Source organism: Fusarium solani (assembly GCF_023522795.1).
Source record: "Fusarium solani strain SB1 chromosome Unknown bctg00000002, whole genome shotgun sequence".
Lineage (NCBI taxonomy): Eukaryota > Fungi > Ascomycota > Sordariomycetes > Hypocreales > Nectriaceae > Fusarium > Fusarium solani.
The window spans coordinates 4,829,897-4,849,233 of record NW_027072155.1 but is presented as its reverse complement, the minus strand read 5'-3'; the positions used below and the strand labels follow the sequence as shown (position 1 = coordinate 4,849,233).

Below are 19,337 nucleotides of genomic sequence, written 5' to 3'. Positions count from 1 at the left end.
ATATTAATCCTCAACTCAACCGAATACTTCAATCATAAAGTGATACTCTAGCTTGCTTCCGTCTTGACGTCCTCTTGTAGAGAGTTCACGGCATTTGACTGCCAGGATTTCACCGACAACCGGTGCGCCACAGTAAAAGACGCCGACTTTCAACTCTTCGTCCTCCTCATTCGACTCGCCAGTCTTTTCTCTTTCTTGCATTCGCTTGCTGGCCCGGAACTTGAGCATCTCCTCATAGTGCTCATCAAGAATCTTCTCAAAATCCGGACGACCAAAGTGAGTGGGATTCAGGAGACCGGTTAGAGGAGAGGCAGGATGTTCATCGGTACGGTGCATCTCAAGTAACCAGCGGTAGACATGAGTAGAGATATCCTTGCGCTTTGCTGTGATATGGGTGTTGATGCGGATATCGAGGTGTGGGTGTATCTCGTGCTCACGATGCCACTCCTGGCTCCGCGAGACGTCGTTGAGCAGATCGGAAAACCATCGGAGGTAGTTTCGGTCACGAACCATCCAATGAAAGTCCACGCGGCGATAGTCTTCTGAGAATGTGTGCGATTTCTCAGCCTGGGGCTTGTTGCCTTCATTCAACACGTCTGCTTGGACAGTGCGTTGATCTGGCTGGCTCGAGGTGTCGTTGATCGTGGCATCCGAATCATGGCGGCCGCGTGGTGCATCATCACCCGGGCCGCCGTGGTCCAGATCATCGTTGTATTGGAGATCAGCGAGGATACCCGAGAAGGGAGTGACCCCAATACCAGCACCAATAATGATGGAATGGCTGAAGTCATAGAACCGCTGTGCCGGGGCACCAAACGGTCCATTGATTCCAATCTCAATATCGCACTCGCCTGATTCACCTCCCAGCTGACGCAGTCTCCCCGTCCAGTTACCATCAGTCTTGATATGCAGCATCATCTTCTGACCGCGACAGAAAGAAACCGTAAAGGGATGCCACTGAAAGAAGCTGATCTGTGGTACTTGGAGGAAGACATACTGGCCCGCCTTGTACTTCCAGAGGCGCTCACTCGGAATGACAGCCGTGATTTCGACAGTTTCCTTGTCCAAAACCTTCATGGTGGCGTTTATGCGATGAAATCCTAGAAACACTCGCACGATTCGCTCAACAATGACTAGAAGCGTCGGGAAGGCGAGAAAGTAGCCAAACATGGGCCATTGAAGCAATGCAGCAGTTCCATGTGCCATCATGAGACCGATAATCGGGAACATCAGCAAGTGGCCCAGTTGGAAGATCTCGTAGTTCCACCTGCGGACTTGAGGGATGCTCAAGATTGACAGCAGGTAAAACAGGCCAAGAGCCGTGATTCCAGTAAAGCCAGGCAGTGATCGAACATATTCGATATAAGGACGGGGCACCATATCAGGCCCAAGGACGTCGGCAACCTCTTGTTCGTTCGCTCGGTCGCTGCCGTGCACAAAAGAGCCTGTCAGATGGCCAAGCGCGTGCAATGTCGCGAGAAGGATGGCAACGCAGGAGATGCGGATGTGAAACTTCTGAGACAGGTCCCAGTTGAGGAAACGCGAGATGTGATACGACCTGCGTAGCCATGTGGAAAAGTAACGCGACATGCTGAGTATGAGAAAGAAGAAGGTCGGATATAGAGCTCCGGCGCATGTCTTGGCCATGACGACGCCCCAGCCGAAAGCAGCTCGATATTGTGGAGTTGTTTGGTACTTGACCAGCTGCCATACGCCAAAAGCGCATTGCAAAGAGATGACGAGACCGATAAAGACAATCTCTGGGCCGTGGACTGCCCAGTACGAGCGAATCCTCCGCCACCCCGGCAGCCGCTTGATGTAGCTCTTTTCATCCTCCTCCTCCTTCTTGGCCTGTTGTAGGGATGGGATCCTCCACTGGCGAACCAGCTTGGCAAAGTCGTTCCTCGGAATGCGCTCAGTATCGGAGCCCATGATACCCCTCAAAAAAGCATGTCGAGCACGGTCGTCTTCGCCATCGTGGTCGCGCCGGATAACGTGGTGGGAACTCGGCTTGGGAACGAGTTCATGATGGGTTTCGTCGAGCTTCCTCTCGACTTCTTCGTAGTTGATGTAACCATCCCCATTGTGGTCGAGCTCGTCGAGAAAATCGTCAATCTCCTTGTCGTTGAGGTATTGGACGTGGGTTGAGGAGCGGACTGGGTGGCCCGCAAAGGAGTTGGGTGAGTCCCTCCTTTCTGCCATTGAAAGTGCACTCGATAAACACGTATGAATTTGAAGAGGAGATAATGCCCAAGGCAAGTGTTGAGGGCTAGGGCGATTATAAAATGCCGGTGCCAGCCACAGCCAAAACGAAAGATGCCCTCATACCAAGCCCGCGTACGTCAACATTTCTGAGCGCCAAGACCCCAAACTCTTGAAAACGAGCCAAAGCAATGCACCACGTCCCTCCCAAGAGACGCCGGGATCGATAACCCTGATTCCACGCGCTTGGACTCTCTGCTGGAAACAAGACGGACCAATTACGAGGGCCCGATAAGCTTGAGGCATTCGGACAAGCTTCTAGGCAAAGCTCGGCGTTGCTTGGCTTTTGCAATCTTATTTTTCTTGGTGGTCGATGATGACGCAACAGACTAATAGCGCCAAGCCTTGGAAAACGTCACAGGAGAAAGTCGCACGATAATGACTCCGATGAGATTCGTAGGTTTACAATTACATAGAAACCTTCTTGACTCATGTCAATATTTTATCTCGTTTTTTTTAACTGGGAAAACCTCACTCAACAGGCCTCTTGGGAGTTGGACCGCCAATGAGAAGATGGTTCGGGGTGGTTTCACTCTAGATCCACGAGCACAACAGGGTCTAGGAATAAACGAACACGTACCCAGATACCTTCCAGAGGTAAAAGACTGTACAGAGTAGGAAGCAATACGAATGATCTCAAATTTGAGTGGCGTTTTGAATGTAATCACATGTAGTGTCAAAAAGAGCCAGTGGGGCAAAGCCAGTGAGAACCTGTGTTTCAGAAGAAGTCTCGGCGTCTCTAGTGAAGTGACAAAGCTAAGTATCCAGCGTGGATGGTTACATAAGGAGGCAGGGCTATGATAAATAGCCCGGGCATTGTTGGCTGCGAATCTGACCAAGCCACCGTTCTCGATCCATATATGCTTTCGAGAATGACCACCAGTACGTGCGAATATAGGTGACTAGTTGTTCTTAGAACTATCTAAGTCTGCCTATCAGTCAAAAATCTGTCTGGATGATCCTTACGAGTTTCTCAGGTGTCATGGGTCAGTAACTGCTAAGCAGCGGTAATCATGTCTGACCTATGGCATTTTATTGTGGCCGAGCCGTAGTCCTGCACCCCGCAAATTCTCACCTCAAGACTTTTATTTCCTCTCTTTGTGCTTTCAGGCAATGTCAGCAAGCAATCCTTGGCTCTGCGACCATCAAACTGGTCTCATGATCAGCCTTCTCCACAGACATACATCTTCCCCTGAGCTGTCCCATGCTGCCTCACTGATAATAACTCTCAAGACTTTTTCTAATAGCTATTTAACAATCCCAATAAAGAAACTTTGCGCGAATTGCCATATTCGGGCTATCATCTTGGACTGAGACGTGTGGTATTGTTGATGTTTCCTCCAGGATTACTTGATATGGAACCTGGTACCGAAGAATTACCCAAAGAGGCAAGTCCCGAAATCTCCAATCGCCGATACCTACCAAATAAAGTAATATCTCATCCTCCTCATCCACTTACACGGCGTGCGTTGTACATCTCGTTGACCTTCAGTAACCCTGGAAACATTTCACAAGGCAAGTCTATCCGCGATGATATTTGCATAAGCAAAGGACATGGAGAGGAGAGACAACTATAAAAAAGGCAGAGACTCCCAGTCAAGCAGAGACAACTAGCACCTCCTCAGTCATCCTCAAGCCGGCATCTTCAAGAGAACTCAACCTCTTCTTCACACACCTTCACTCAAGGAATCATGTCTCAGCCACTCAATATTGCTGTTGTCGGCCTTGGTCGTATGGTCAGTAGTTGTTCTTTTACTCGAAGTCGCTTGGAGAACAGTTCTAACACATCCACAGGGCAAGCGACATGTCCACACGCTCTTGTACCGAGTTCCTCATGCTAAAGTTGTTGCTGTGTGTAGTTCTACGCCTCATGAGGTTGAGTGGGCAAATGAGAATGCCGAGTACAAGGAATTTGGTATCGCTGTTTACAGCGACTACAACGACATGCTCAACCATGCTGGACTCCAGGCCGTTTGGGTTTCCACCAGCACCGATGTGCACGCTAGTCAATCTCTTGCAGCCATCTCGAAGGGCCTTCACGTCCTTTGCGAGAAGCCACTTAGCACGGACATGGCAGAGGTACGACTTTTTCGAGCGCGTCAACGTCTTGCCCTGATACTGACCATTCCGACAGGCCCAAACTGTCGTCGACGCCGCCAAGGCGAACCCTCACCTCAAGGTCATGGCTGGTTTCTCCCGGCGCTTTGATGCTTCTTATCGCGATGCTGCCTCCAAGATCTACAACGACAAGGCCATTGGAGAGCCTTTCATGGTCCGCTCCAACACCTGCGATCTTCTCGACGAGACGGGATTCTTTGTCCGATATGCAGCCCGAAACGGAGGCATTTTCGTCGACTGCGCTATCCATGATATCGACCTGTCGCTTTGGTACCTTGGAAACCCTCTTCCAAAGGCCTGTTGGGCAGCTGGCACACTTCAACATCACCCTGAGCTGAAGGAGTTATCTGATGTTGACAACGCTGTCGGTGTCGTTGAGTTCTGGGGAGGCAAGATTGCTTACTTCTACTGCTCGCGAACCCAGGCGCATGGCCATGACGTGTGCACCGAAATCACTGGAAAGACAGGCAAGCTGTCTGTCAACGTGGTTCCCAAGGCCAACAACGTGGTCCTTGCCGATCGACTGGGAATCCGACATGAGGTTCAGCCTGAGTACTGGCAGAGGTTCGAGGACGCCTTCGCCGTCGAGGCCAACGAGTTCACCGAGTCGGTCCTCAAGGACAAGCCGGTTCCTCTGCCGATCGAAGGTGGAATGATGGTTATGAACATTGGTCGGGCGCTGCAGCACGCACTGCTCACTGGAGAGGTTGTCAAGTTTAACAAGAAAGGGGAGCGCCCGTAGAGCAATGCAGATAGCGATGGCCATTTGATATTCTTAGTTTAGTGGCGACGAAGGCTTAAAAGGAGTGTCCGTTGCGGAAATGGATGATGCTTCAATCTGTGAGAGCATAAATATTGACCTTGACTCTCTCTGTGACACTGTATTCCCTCTTATTTTTGACGCCTCTCTATATGCTATTGTACTCGGCGCTGTTTGTATCTTCGAGGAGAAGAGCGAGCCAATGATGGTAAACGATGAAAGGGTTGAAAACGATCAAGAAGTATTAAAGCTGAGAAATTATAAGTGACGAAGCAAGACAAATCAGTATCAACAACACCTCTAGACTTCCTTGGAAGTGAAGATCGCCCAAACAATGCCATCCGAAGCCAGAAGAATGTGAAAGAGGGTTGGATGGTCTCAGCTACCCGCCAATTTACTCACGGCGGGCATCTTGCCGATCCAGTCTGTCAATCCTCCTTCGACAGCATCCACAAGCCACCTTGCCAGTGCTCCTCGCTTCTGCGACATGGTCCAGCCCGTCTCAGCAACCCAACCCACAAAAGCCTTGCCATCCTCTCTATCCCTCTTCCAGCTCTCATGATCATATTCTCCAGGGATACCGGCGATGCGAAATATCGTCCAGTCCAAATCCTTTGCATCCTCCTCAAACGCTTGGCTGATGTTGATGATGGTGCGATAGGCTCTGCCTGCGACAAGACGCACGAATGTGACGATACCATATCGAAGCAAACTGCGAGAATCTTCTGGGCGGACGATGGAAAGGGTTCCCATGGCATAGACGCGTTTCACGCTGTGCTGACGCATTGAGGGGAAAAGAGAGTGTCTATAGAAGTCGGCCAAGAGGCTTGGATCCTGCTTCCAGCTACTGATGTTAGGCCCGAGAAGTGATACCACGACGTAGCTCTTGGAGACTGCCGCGGAAAGGGCTTCGGCGTCATCGAGCTGTCCCTCGATTACCTGGGACTGGGGTTAGCTTGGGTACACACTTGCAGCCAGGATACGTGGGTAAATCAACCTCGATTAATGGGCTAGAAGAAACATCTTCGGGGATCTTTTGGGGGTTTCTTGCAAACGCAACAACCTCATGATTGCGATGAATGAGCTCGCGCAAGAGGCAAATGCCTGCAGGGCCAGTACCTCCAAGGACGAGGACCTTCGATCCTGGCATGATCGGGTTCTAGGAATGGCGACTAGGTACGAAAGAAAGGTGAAGGAATAAATGAGCCGATTCCAGAGGACGACGATTGAATACCTATTTATAAGTACCTGTTTATTAATACCGGCTGCAAATGGGCTCATGAGATCCGACTTGCGCGGTGTAACAACCCCGCGCGGAAACCAAGTTGGGCGGGAATTGCGTGCTCACGTGGCTCTCAAACGAATTTCTCCCGCCCGGAATCATCTCCGCGCGGAGACTCAAGTCAAGGGGCTGCTCGATCATACTTCTTTACAACAATGCCTCCCGCAGTAAAGACAGCAGCCAGTTGCTGGATCTGTCGAATCCGACATAAGAAATGCGATGAATCACTACCGAGATGCCAGAATTGCGAGACCCTCGAGCTATCATGTCTCTACAGCGACGACAAGCCGGTATGGATGGACAACAGGGACAAGCAGCGCGAGATGGCCCAGCGCCTCAAAGCTCAGGTCAAACGCAATGCAAAGGAACGTCGAGGCAGACGTATGATCCAGAAGATCACTAGAGAGATCGAGGGGCATGGTCCGTCAAGTCCGAGCAATCCGCCTTCCTTATCCCCCAGCCGAGATGAGCACTCCGCGACCAGTATTCAAGAGTCAATCACGGTAGACCAAACAACGGACCATCAGCTTTCAGATACAGACACTACTACTCAGACTCGGAACCTGCCATTTAATACATCCTCTACGGCGGAGAGCTCGAGAGATACTTCACAAAGGGACGATCCAACTCATGCTTTCTTCGGCTCCGGATCAGAACCGCTGGATATCCAAAACGAGCAGGATTTACGCTTTGTCACAGCTTACACGGACTACATATTCCCCCTTCTCAATCCCTTCTACCGTCCGACCTTTCTTGAAGGGGGCCGTAGCTGGCTTCTGGTCTTTGCCATGAGAAACACGGAATCATGCCAGTTGGTAATCAGCCTGGCAACATACTTTCTCTCAGTTGTGCCCATCTTTCCAGGCCCTGGCCACAGAGTGTGTTCATCGCATACTTGGCAACAGGTACAGAGTCAATCTGATCTTGCAGTCAAGGGCATGCAGCAGAGGGTTGAAGCGATAAGCCGCTGCGGTGTCACGGGCAACCTTTTGCAGAGCACTCATCTGTTGGGCGACATCATGTTGCTTCTCAACTTTGAGACCATGACAGGCTCTTCTTCAAGTTGGAGCGTTCATCTCTATGCGGCAACCGTTCTTTTTGAGCAATTCCTCTCATCACCAGACCTTGACGACGACATCTGGAAGATACCGTCTGATGTGGAAGAAGTCGTCTCAAAATCAAAGTCGGCACTCTCCACGAAAGAAGCGCACAGATTTGAAGCGTCGCAAACAGCATTCCGGTTCTTCAGTGCGGCTGTCATAATCGCCGACATTATCGCCAGCACGGCACTAGGACAGTTGCCTCGTCTTCGGGAGCACCATGAGAGGGTGCTGGGCACTCGAGAAAAGCCCCATCTCAACCTGAAGCATATCGTGGGCTGCGAAAATTGGATTTTTCTATCCATCACAGACATTGTCGAGCTTGATTTATGGAAGAAAAATGCCAAGAAGAGCGGTGCATTTTCGTTGATGGACTTGATTCAGCGTGCCAGCAGAATCACTCAAGATCTGGATAATGACCTAGAAAAGTTATCTGGTTCCAACAATGAGAATGCACGCAACAAGGACGGCATCTTTTCCATGTTTAATCCACAGCGAGGGCAGTCCATTGATCACAACATTGTCACTCGCATTTGGGCCAATTCCGCGAGACTCTACCTTCTCGTGGTTCTCTCAGGCTGGCAACCAGGAAGCAGCGAAATACGAGAGATTGTCTCAAAGAATCTCGAGCTACTCAAGAACCTGCCTTCCCCAAGTTGGCTGCTCGCTTTGGCTTGGCCTTTCTGCGTGACTGGCTGTTTGGTCACGAAAGAGCAGGAATGCGCTGTTTGCGACATTTACGAAGCGACTGAGCCGTTGAAAAATATGGGACCGATTTCAGAGGCAATGGGAATTATTAGGCGCGTGTGGGAACAACGCGAGGGACTAGTCGGAGAGACATGGGATATGGCATCATGCTTTGGAAGCATGGGAAGAACAGTTCTGTTAATCTAATGATCTGACAAGCTGCGATAAGATACCAAGCTCCAAGGCAAGATTACAAAGCGGCGATAACCTCGTTTCTTAGGTGGTATCGGCATTGGCCGAGGTATCAATTGGTCGTATCAAAGACCCAGGAAACACGCAAGTGGCTGTTCCCAGCCCCGATTTATTCCAGCCTCTTTTTTCGTCTGCGCTTTTTTTGTGGGGAGTGCCGACCGACGTTTATCCCGCTGAACCGCCCAAACCAAGTTCGGGGACTTGGCCGAGGGAGAGACGCGTCTTTTGAGTTTCAAGATCTCGAGCCTCGATTGAGTCTCATAACCATATCCGTATACTCCCTTTCTATCAAGTGTATAATCTTCACAATGGGCATCATTCGCAAGGCCGTCTTCACTTCCCTCCTCGGCACCTCCACCGCCGCCGCTTATCTCGCCGCCAAGAACCCCGTCATCTCCCCGCTCCCGCCCAATGATCCCATCTGGTCTGCCCGCATCTACAAGAACCACAACCCCAACCGCAATCCCGCCACTCAAGATGTGTGCATCAAGCGTATTCCCTTCAGCAAGATCCGTCCCGAGCTTCTCCAGAAGGATGGCGATCTAGCTCTCGAGTTCTGCCGCGGTCTGTGGAGTGGCTGGGGTGAGTAACCCGCTCATCTTGAGATAACTGCTGATTGACTTGATTAGGCTACGCTGTTCAGCGCAAGTACCTCGAGTACAAGTGGAGAGGTCCCGAGACTGAGGAACAGCTCTGGGATAATGAGCAGCTCGCCGAGAGCACCTACGATAAGGGAACTAAAATCACCGACCACTTTGAGGTTGTTGAAAAGACACCCACAGCTATCACCGTCCGCTGCGGTGACTCGCCTCGTAACCACGCTGTGCGACCTTCTGACGGCCTTTTCACGATCAGTGCCACCATTGACAAGCAGCGGGAAGAGGTTGAGCTGAGGCTCAGGAGCTGCCTCTTCTCCAGCGAGGGCAAAATCCCTGGTATCAAGGGCCCCATGCCCCCGTGGATGGAGGAGCTGCACCAGTGGTATGCCCGGATCTGGTCCGAGACAGCCTCGTGGAAGCTTCTCAAGTGATGAATTTGAAATGATTTTCATTGCAGTCAGCAGGGCGGTATTCGTCCACGCGCTGCTCGTCAGCTTCATTGGAGCCCGTTCACATGGTGCTCCAGACGCTCGAGGCGCTGGACTGGTCAGAGACACTACTACGTTTTACAGAGCAATAAACCCAATTACCACGTGTACTATGGCACCGATACATCAAACCCATACCTTTACTATCTCCCCCATCATCAAGTAACTAATATCACGAAACTTTTCCTTAGCTACCTAGGCTAGCACATAATCTCAACAAGCAGAGTAAGGAAGTTATCAAGGTGAGCATTATGGCAGGAGTCGCCAGAATAGTCTATTCTACTATTAAGGAAATTCTCAGTTCAGCACCTTTCATCTAAGGAAGAGCTGGCTCGCCAGGAACTGAGGGTAGCCGACCAAGGGCGCTACCAATGATACCTCGCAGGCCTATCCTTTCGTCCGGGGACAAAGAGGTTCATGCCACCCATGCTCCGACTTCCCTGCAAATCCTCGCTTAATAGCTGGGGTGGCCGTAGTGACCCTGGTGCTTCTTAAAGTGAGAAGCCTTGGAACGTCCAGAGCTTTGTCCAGAGAGCGTGTTGAATCCCTCGCGCATAGCGGTAAGACGGCTCCAGTCCTGGCTGTCCTGAGCAAGACTCCAGGCAAAGATACCACCGAGACCCTTGGTGGGGACCAGACCGTTGATCTTCTGGGTGATCAGGTCGGCGGTGTCCCAGGTCCAGTACAGAGAGGTGGTGGCATCCCAGTACCACTGACCGCCAGCAGCGGTATCAGTCTTGCCGTTCTCCATGGCAGTGAGGAAAGAACCCGAGATGTCGATACCCTCGCATCGGCCATAAGCGGACTGGCAGCCAGTGCTGCAGTGAGCAGTAGAGTTGCCACTATATCACACGTCAGAAAACCATCGATATAGGTACACAGAAGTTGACTCACCAGAAACCAAACTGACTGCAGCAAGTAACCTCACCACACTTGAAAGAGGTACCAGCTCCACAAGAACCATCAGGCGAAACAGTCAAGTTCTTAGGCGCCTCGACAAAGTTGGCCTTTTCAAAGGTAATGGTGCCAGACTTGCCAGTGTCGCTTCCATCCGCAGCCTCGAGGAGCTCGGTAGGGCATCCGGTGGGTTCGGTGCACTGGACGCCCGCCTTGGTGGTGAACCACTTGGCGTAAAAGGCGAATCCAATGTTGAGCTTGCTGGGCTGGAAGCCGCGGGAGATGTAGGCGTCGACGGCCTTGGCGGTTCCCTCGTAAGAGGAGTGGTGGGTGGTGACGCTATCACGGCGGTTCATGAGATCATAAGACATGATCTGTTGAACAGTTAGAAATCGCTTTAAACATATTCTGCATCCTCCAGGTACTCACGTTGACGTAATCGACAACAGCGTTGATCTTGGGAACCTGCTCATGAGTGTAGGCAATCATATCCCGCTCAAGACCAGGAACGGCAATGGAGAGCTCCTTGTCGCCAATAGCGTTCTTGATCTCCTTCAAGAGCTTGGGGTAGCTCTTGATCTCGTCGACCTTCTTGGAGTTGGGGATACGCTTGTAATCCTCACCGTTGCCGGCAGGGTACTCCCAGTCGATATCTTGGTCTATTAGCCGTCTGTCCAAACACCCAGGTGGTAATACATACCGACACAATCGTATCCAAGTCTGGCTAGGGTGTCTGCGACGTTCCTGGCGTATCTCTTGCGCGTCTTGTCGGTCTTGGCTCCCGCGCTGAAGCCAGCAGTGTCGGCCCAGCCACCAATAGCCATGCAGACCTTGGTGCCATCGTCGAAGAGGACACGGATCTCGTCGAGAGGCTTGAAAGGCTCATACTTTCCAGCGGGCTCGGCAGCAAAGAGCGAAGAGTTGGCAAAGGCGGTGATGACGTGGGTGACACCAGCTGTCTGAGACTTGTCGGGAAGGTTGGCCGTATGCCACCTAGAGAGATATTAGAATGAAATTCGTCGAGGCAACGGTAAAAACTGACTGGTCAAAATAAAAGATGTAGTTAGGCGCAGCAGAGGCAGCAGTGGCCAAAGCCGCCGTTCCAAGGACGAGAGGAGAACGCATGATGATAAAGTATCAAGTAACCAATTATATCAAAAGATCAAAAGAGTGACTATGCACAAACAAATGAGTGACTACGCAAAAGCGAATGAGTGACGATGCTTGATGCTGAGGACGGAGCATTACCATGAGGGGGAAGTCCTCCGCAGATATAGTCACCGACGGGCCGGCACTGACCAGGATCGGGACCAAAGAATGATGATTTGAGTTCCGTATGAGCTAGATTTGTTCAAGAGAGTTCGTGGTGGCGTGTGTCATTCAAGTAACTAGCTAGGATGAGACCCTTGCACGGCAAGCTTGGCAACATCGAAAGGGTCCCGTGGGTATGCGGGATAGAACCTGGAGAGAGGACACGGACTTTTGAACCGACGGCTCTTTCCGGTTCTAGATGGTTGTGCTTGTGATGCTTGTCCAATAAACGCACCATTCTGGCTTGGCACTGAAAGGCCCCGTGGGCAATTGGCCTCTTGTCAACAGTTCCATCCCACTCTGCACCCGAGATTGGACAGCGATGATCCTTTAATCCTTTATTTAACAAACTTTTGTGCCTTATTAGCCTGTTGTCCGGTAGTGCCGGGCCAGCATAACCACATAGAGTTTCAGCATTAAGCTTTGCCAAGTGGCCCCTTTAATTTCCCAACGACCCGGCACTTGCGCTGCCCTACGGACAAACGTTGAAGCCCGAGCACGCCGGAGCCCCGGACCTTGATGGTCTTCCCTGTTATGGAACACGATAAGGCTTCTGGAAGCTTTGGAGTTTGGCCAAGATCTTGGCTGTTGGACCACATCATATAAAGTTGACGCGAGTGTCTAAGCCATGATTGGCAGGTCGGTAGTTCTGAGCCGTGGCCAGGTTTATCCGTCAATGGGAGTGAGGGGCAACGTCATCGCGTTCCCTTCATCTGACTTGCTTTGTCTAGGGGTTTAATTAATCGACTGGTGCATGACACTAACGGCATTGGAGTCGGGAGTGATCCGAGTGAAGCCAGACAGCATCAACTTTCAATTACCTGACCGACTCAGAAAATGTAAACATACGATATTTCAGGCGAGATGTGTTAAAAAGGGCAAAGTAATTACCAGGATTCTTATTTCGAGGGCGATCGTTGTCTGTAGATGACGGCAGCACCTAACCACCTGGTTCCGGCATGGGGAACCCTGGGAGGCTGTAATGGTTCTAGCTCACTCACAGTAAATGCTTCAAAATGAGCAAAGATCCGTATTTAAATATCTCGCTTTAACCATGCCTCAGTTACTTGATGTTGCTCTTGATAGCATACTCAACTAGCAGTTCAGGTATTGCCCAAGGACACCATTATTTTGACTTTCCAGCTACAAATAAATACTCAGCTTACAAATTCACCCGATCTTGCCACGACGTGCCACCCTACACTTTGGTGAAGGTCTATTCATTGCCTCATAGACGACGGTGATATCGGTCTTAACATCACGTCATCTTTGGGTGCATTAGTCAGAATAGTTGCATTATTTCACCTCTTGGCTCCTCAAAAGATCAAACCTTCCCCTCTTTCTCCCATCACATCTTTGCAACCTCAAAACCCAGCAGAAGCAGCAATAGATATCTCCAGCAATGACGCAGATCGGCATCTTCCCCGCATCCGGGGCGCTTGGGACAAGCACATATTCCCACCTCTTATCAATCTTTCCAAATAATCGGGTCACCCTAATCAATCGATTCCCTGAAAAAGTACCCCAGAGTTACGTCAAGGATGGGGTTACCACTCGTCGAGCTTCATACGAATCGAGCCCTGAGGATCTCGAGTCTGCTTTCAACGGACTCGATGTCCTATTCCTCATTTCGTATCCGAGCCACGTTCACCAGTATAGGACCAAAGTCCAAACTAAAGCAATTGATGCCGCTCACAAGGCTGGGGTCAAGCACATATTCTACTCCTCCCTTGGCTTTGCATCCCTGGATAAGGAAACCACGAAGGCAGAGGTGATGGGAGCGCATCTCGACAGCGAGGCTCATCTCAAGGCACTCGCTCGCAAAGACCCTGGTTTCTCGTGGACCAGCATCCGCGAAGGTCTTTACAGTGAATCCTTCCCCATCTACACTGCCTTTTTCGACATAAAGAGCCCTTCCTCTGAGATTCTCATTCCCCACGATGGAACAGGGCCTGGCATAAGCTGGGTGAAGCGAGATGAACTGGGAGAAGCAAGTGCGCGGCTTATCGCTTCGTATGCCGAATCGCTGTCAACCTTCAAGTACACAAACAAAGTCGTCACTCTCACGGGACCGCGGTCATGGTCACTGGCCGAAACCGTTCAGGTTTTGTCAAAAGCTTTGAATCAAAAAGTACGGATTAGACAAGTCAGCGTGGACGAGTACGCCGTGCAGACGCAGGTTGTTGGGAGATTTGGATCTAAGGAACTCGCGATAACATGGGCTACCGCGTGGGAGGCTATTCGAGCCGGAGAGACAGAGGCGGTAACAGAGACTTTGGGGCAGCTTCTGGGAAGAGAGCCTGAAGCTTTTGACAAGACCATTGAGGATTTGGTAAAGTCCAACTAAGAAATTGACTAGACATCGAAATCATGTTGAAAAGCTATCAAATTGCAGAGCGGAACGTGCCTGTACAACAAAGCTAGCTGTTCAACATCTTAAAGAGGCTTAGTTGTGTGCTTACCATGAGAGTCTAGAACACCATGGACAACGCCTCCTCAGCCGCATCTCAACTAAATGCATTTGTGGCCAACTCTGGCGGCGCCAAACCCCGCACACTTTCACCCTCTCCCGTAACAGCTTGTTTGCACGAGATGTCAATGTTTCATCCTAGAACAGGCTCAGTTCCAGTTACAAAGCTCGCCATGCCCGATGACGACAACCGGGTCCTAACGGTTGGATTAATCTATGAGAGACTAAATGCCTCAAGATCAGAGATCCGGCTACTCGAGAACGATGGAACGGGCTCTGAAGCCTGTTGGAGGCTATCCGTTGTCTCGCTTGACGACAATCCTCGCTTTACAGCTCTTTCCTATGCTTGGGGAACATCAACAGAAACGGAACAGATCACGCTCAACGGTAAAGTCGTCTCCATCAAAGGAAACTTGGCATATGCTCTCCGTCATGTGTATCAGCACTGGGTCGATGCTTTCCCCCACGAAAGACCACACCAACTCTTCCTCTGGGCTGACGCTCTCTGTATCAACCAAGACGACGTCGAGGAGAAAAGCAGTCAGGTCCCTTTAATGGGAACGATATTCTCGTGTGCTGAGCTTGTAATGTCCTGGCTGGGCCCCGAGAGTGGCAGCTTGTCCTGCGCCATGGACACAATCGAGATGCTATATTTGGAATGGGCGGAACAAGAGCGCGACATTTCAGATTTGAGATGGATACTTCGCCATCCATCTCTGTGCGACGCCCGGTCGGCTGAACAAGAAGAGTCTTGGAGCAACGCTCGATGGGAAGCTATATACGAGTTCACCAATCTCGGCTATTGGCATCGTACTTGGGTCTTCCAAGAAATCGTTCTTGCAAAGCGAGTGAGAGTTGTATGTGGACGAAAAGCTTTGGAATGGCACAAGATTGCCTATGTCGCGGAGCAAGCAAGCCAGTTAAATATGCTATTACAAGCTCGAGGCACGATGAAACCCGACTTTGTTTCTGGGGCGGCCTGGGCCGCGCTGGCAACACAGTACAGTCCTCCCTGGATCATGCTTCAAACCTACGCCGAGACGGGCAAAATGGAGGCCAGTCGAGATAAAGCTCATCGAGAGCCGGATTGGTATCTTTCAGTTTTGGGAGGACGACGCCTGCTTGCAACTGACCCAAAGGATCATATTTATGGGCTACTCGGAGTAACTCGCATTTCAATAATCCCCGACTATAGTGAGAAGACGTCAGTTGCTGCTCTGTATTGCGACTATGTCGCCAACTGGCTCGGGGCCTGGCGGGATGGAGATCTGGATTTCGATGAGCTGGACTTTATAACTTTCTCCGGATCCTCAGCAGCGCAGATGAGCCCAGAGATGCCTTCTTGGGTTCCAAACTACCCTTCAGCTTCGAGCTCTGGGGGAGCAGATGGCCGACTTATCTGCAAAGGATCAGCGAGTGAACAAGTATTCCCCAAAGATACTGAAGATGCTTCGGTTATCGGAATGTCCCTCTTCGTGAGCGGCGTTGAACTGGATATCATTACACAAACCGAAAATTGCGATTATGATGGTGCATTTTCAATGCCCAACTTTGACTTCCTGCAGGAATTCGTAACGAGGCGGTCAGCTTATCCTACTGGGATTTCTTCACTACAGGCCATGTTTCGAATTCTCGCCAGGGGCGGTTATGGAGCATATGAGCCCTTGGACGCGACAGGCCTTCGCATGGTGACGTGCGTGTTCCGGATTTTGAACCAAACGCTTGAAAGAAGAGATGTTTATACGACACCAAGAGACACTGCCAGAGTCTTTCGGTTATTCGGCGTCAGCACAGATTCTGCACAGTCGTTCGCGTCCTCTTTAGTGGGGCTATTCGCATCACCATCTTGTACACCATATGATCAAGAGACGCTATTCTGGCTATCCGAATGGTACCAAGATCTAACAGATACAGGAAAGTGGAGGTCTGATGACAGCATCAAGTGGCAGACAATCGAAGAGCTCTGTGGCTGTCGCGGTCTAGCCTTCTTCACGACTGGCTCTGGTTATATTGGCATATCCCGAAAAGGGGCTCAGGTTGGAGATCGTGTTTGCGTAATCAAGGGCAGCAGGGCATTGATGATTCTTAGGCCAGGGCTGGATCTCAGCCATCAGGTCCACGTCTCGACATGCTGCGTTGTAGGGTTATCTCATGGAGAGGCTAAAGATTATCTAGACTCTGGTAAAGCGCAAGTTAGGAGATTTGAGGTACGGTAGCACTTTTGTGCACCTTGAGCAGTGCTCTCAGATATAAAGAACAGCTCACTCTCTCCATGGAACAGAGAACAAGTCTCACATTTCAAGACCCCTGATTGCTATTTAATGCCACGTTCTATCAACACACGTTGTACATCAATTCATCTCACTACAGCTCCGTTACCATTTAAATTGCCGGTCGATGCCCAGTTAGCTGCTTATGTCTCGATCTATCTACTTTCGGATGCTAACTGTACAAGAGGCGCATCCTACAAATCTGGTTACTGCACTCATCCCCTACACAGTCAGAATAGCAATCTCATAAGCCTTGGTGAAGGCTACAGAGAAGACGCCGTTCTGACCACTGATGGTCTTGACAGTAATCTGGCTAGCCTCTCCACCCATTGAAGGCAGGTTGTTAACACTGGTAGAGCTGGGAGCAGACAGAAGTGTAAGCTTTGCCGTACTGGCGCTTGACCCTTTGACAGTCACCTTGACTGCACCGGCTTCACCCGTCGGGCCGTTGTAGTTGACGAGCTTCAGAACGGTACCCTCGCTGCCCTTTGTGGCAGACCAATACGTTGGCCCAACACTACCCTCTGTGGCTGTCACGGGAAGCGTTTCCGTGCCCATGTAGTCGGCAAAGAGTTTCTGCACGTAGTAGCTCATGGTGTACAACACTTCGGTAGCAGTGTGCTTGATGACGGCGACAGTGTTGGGTTCTTCGTCATAGTGCTTGATCAAGGCGCCGTAGGCCGAGCCGACAATAATGTCAGAGTTTCGTTCGCATCCAAGCAAAAAGATGGCCTCGGCGCACGCCATTCCAAACGTCTGAGCTCCTATTTCCGCTCCCGTTCCCGTGCCAGCTCGGATGGCGGCGTATTCGGCCACAAAGACGGGATAGTCCCGACTTGCCTGATCGAATGTGTTGTAGAGGCTGACAAAGTGACGCTCATTGTCGTAAATGTGGAGATCCACCATGCCTCCACTCCCCTTGTCGGGCGATGGAGATGGGTTGATGCTAGAAATGATGTTCATGTTTGGATATTTTCCCCGAATGGCATTGTACACGGCCATGAAGCGGTAGGAATAATAAGACGAGCGACCATTGTTGAGGTAGTCTTCATTGCCGATCTCTACCCATTCCACCTTGAACGGAGCCGGGTATCCCAAGGCGGCCCTCTTGGCTCCGTATGTGGTAAACTTGTCACCCTATACATCTTGTTAGTGGGGGTGCATTCTGATACGGACAGGGAACCTACAGTGAGAAACTCCAGTTCATTCAGCGTCATGTCGATGTAGGGTTGCATTTGGTTCTGGGGAACCACGTTGCCGTTGAGATACAACCCAGCGTGCACTCCAAGAATGACAGTAAGACCCAAATCCTGCGCCATCTGCATCTGTTCCAGGAGTCCGAACCCATCTGTGTTGATGTCCCCCCAGACACCCAGCATTCCGGGGCGGTCCTTCAGGTTCCCAATGGTTTGGTTCCACTTCCAGTGCTCGCCGAGTCGGAGACCTTCCATGTTGTTTCCTCCAGGGAGACGGATCCATTTCGTGTTCAAACCTTCGAGACTAACCATCAAATCTTCGCGAAGACCGTTGATACGATTCTTGTATGTTTGTTTGAAAAGACTGAAGAGGTTGAAGTAGATGCTCTTGCCAGCAAGCTGACTACCGTCAAAGGTGAAGTAAAAGGTATTATTTCCATTTCCGGCCGTGATGGTGGGTTTGAATGTCGGTGTTGAGCTCTGTTTCCATCCATCCGAGGCCTTCTGGTTCAGCTTCATCTTGGAGGACGAGAGCTTTTGGCCAGAGATGGTGTTTTTGAAATAACATTCCACCTCACCATTGTAGTCTCCTCTGACGTACATACTGGCGATGTAGCGCTTGGCCGCGTCAACGCTGAAGCCCCAGAAGCCGTCATTGTAAAAGCCAACGGTGCCCGTCGTGCCTTCTGGGACGTCCATTCGCAGGTGGTATCCAAGGCTGGACGAAAGACGAGGCTCGGATTGATCGATGGAAAGATTGACTCCCCCGACAGGATTCCAAAAATTCGTGTTTCGATCATAGCTTGCTCTTCTGCCTCTTCCGGAGCCCTGGAAAGCCCGGTTTCGAAGCAATTCGCCATAGAGACCGCCGTCTCCAGAGTGATAGATGTCCTAGATGCTTGTTTTAACAGTTGAACTTCGCTCGGTTTGACGCGCTGCCAACTAACCTCGTAGAGTAGGCCGTACAACAGCTGGCTGGAAGCATTACCGCCGGACGAGCCGACGGTAAGGCTCAGGGCCGTGGCGACCTGAATAACGGAAAAGAGCGATGCAAGAAGCAACATGACAAAATCCAGGTGATCAAAGATGTTCCGAAGAAGGTCTCCTTGTCTGGAAGTGGGCTATAGCTTGAAGAGTTGCTGACCATATGTATCTATATATATTCGAGTTGGTATCAATGCTAACTCGTTGTTTACTCGCCCGAGGCCCTTGCTGGATCGGCGTTTGCTTGTCCGAGATCATTGCTAGATGGGTTCATCTCGGCCCATGTTGTAAACACTAATGGTCAGTGACAAGATGAGTTTTTGGGTGAGAAACAGGGGCAACTGGTCCGTTTGACCCGAAATTTGGCCCGAAACGTTCGTTGTTCGTTTGTCCGAGAGGCCAACCCCGTGGGCTCATCCTGGGTCACAAGTTGATCTTTGATCAAGAGACACAAGCTGAGCTTCGGCGTTGAGAAGATGTCACTGGCTGAGTTTCGGGATTGGGTAGATGTCACTGGTTCGCTAAATAGCGCGGTTCATGGTGGCGTTTGTCTCCCCATCTTCTCTCCACACAACCCCAGATGATTAATCGCCGTTTGCGGGGATCTGCACCACCCCCAGGTTTCTTCTGCAAGGGGTGAGCATGATTGGTGCGCATGCCA

The 19,337-nt window shown here is 50.8% G+C and overlaps 9 protein-coding genes across 9 annotated transcripts; 5 read left to right on the top strand and 4 right to left on the bottom strand.

The window, feature by feature from the left end:
- Nucleotides 1-15: 15 nt before the first annotated feature.
- Nucleotides 16-2,202, bottom strand: MRS44_005493 (uncharacterized protein; the record flags this gene model as incomplete). Its single annotated transcript, XM_046283136.2, has 1 exon — nt 16-2,202. One exon carries the CDS (start codon nt 2,200-2,202, stop codon nt 16-18), a length of 2,187 nt encoding a protein of 728 aa, XP_046123802.2.
- Nucleotides 2,203-3,953: 1,751 nt separating this feature from the next.
- MRS44_005492 (uncharacterized protein) lies at nt 3,954-5,122 on the top strand (the record flags this gene model as incomplete). Its single annotated transcript, XM_046271890.2, has 3 exons — nt 3,954-3,998; nt 4,057-4,341; nt 4,397-5,122. 3 exons carry the CDS (start codon nt 3,954-3,956, stop codon nt 5,120-5,122), a joined length of 1,056 nt encoding a protein of 351 aa, XP_046123803.2.
- Nucleotides 5,123-5,518: 396 nt separating this feature from the next.
- MRS44_005491 (uncharacterized protein) lies at nt 5,519-6,290 on the bottom strand (the record flags this gene model as incomplete). Its single annotated transcript, XM_046279814.2, has 2 exons — nt 5,519-6,079; nt 6,138-6,290. 2 exons carry the CDS (start codon nt 6,288-6,290, stop codon nt 5,519-5,521), a joined length of 714 nt encoding a protein of 237 aa, XP_046123804.2.
- Nucleotides 6,291-6,577: 287 nt separating this feature from the next.
- MRS44_005490 (uncharacterized protein) lies at nt 6,578-8,416 on the top strand (the record flags this gene model as incomplete). The annotated part of the gene is made up of 1 exon (XM_046278024.2): nt 6,578-8,416. One exon carries the CDS (start codon nt 6,578-6,580, stop codon nt 8,414-8,416), a length of 1,839 nt encoding a protein of 612 aa, XP_046123805.2.
- Nucleotides 8,417-8,769: 353 nt separating this feature from the next.
- On the top strand, nt 8,770-9,491 carry MRS44_005489 (uncharacterized protein; the record flags this gene model as incomplete). The annotated part of the gene is made up of 2 exons (XM_046278025.2): nt 8,770-9,043; nt 9,091-9,491. 2 exons carry the CDS (start codon nt 8,770-8,772, stop codon nt 9,489-9,491), a joined length of 675 nt encoding a protein of 224 aa, XP_046123806.1.
- Nucleotides 9,492-10,002: 511 nt separating this feature from the next.
- Nucleotides 10,003-11,570, bottom strand: MRS44_005488 (uncharacterized protein; the record flags this gene model as incomplete). The annotated part of the gene is made up of 5 exons (XM_065622630.1): nt 10,003-10,390; nt 10,443-10,819; nt 10,875-11,104; nt 11,146-11,438; nt 11,488-11,570. 5 exons carry the CDS (start codon nt 11,568-11,570, stop codon nt 10,003-10,005), a joined length of 1,371 nt encoding a protein of 456 aa, XP_065478702.1.
- Nucleotides 11,571-13,158: 1,588 nt separating this feature from the next.
- On the top strand, nt 13,159-14,103 carry MRS44_005487 (uncharacterized protein; the record flags this gene model as incomplete). The annotated part of the gene is made up of 1 exon (XM_046284441.2): nt 13,159-14,103. One exon carries the CDS (start codon nt 13,159-13,161, stop codon nt 14,101-14,103), a length of 945 nt encoding a protein of 314 aa, XP_046123808.2.
- A 134-nt stretch (nt 14,104-14,237) lies between these two features.
- On the top strand, nt 14,238-16,442 carry MRS44_005486 (uncharacterized protein; the record flags this gene model as incomplete). Its single annotated transcript, XM_046283137.2, has 1 exon — nt 14,238-16,442. The coding sequence occupies one exon, from the start codon at nt 14,238-14,240 to the stop codon at nt 16,440-16,442; it is 2,205 nt and encodes a 734-aa protein (XP_046123809.2).
- A 276-nt stretch (nt 16,443-16,718) lies between these two features.
- On the bottom strand, nt 16,719-18,756 carry MRS44_005485 (uncharacterized protein; the record flags this gene model as incomplete). The annotated part of the gene is made up of 3 exons (XM_046283138.2): nt 16,719-17,633; nt 17,684-18,583; nt 18,640-18,756. The coding sequence occupies 3 exons, from the start codon at nt 18,754-18,756 to the stop codon at nt 16,719-16,721; spliced, it is 1,932 nt and encodes a 643-aa protein (XP_046123810.2).
- Nucleotides 18,757-19,337: the final 581 nt, after the last annotated feature.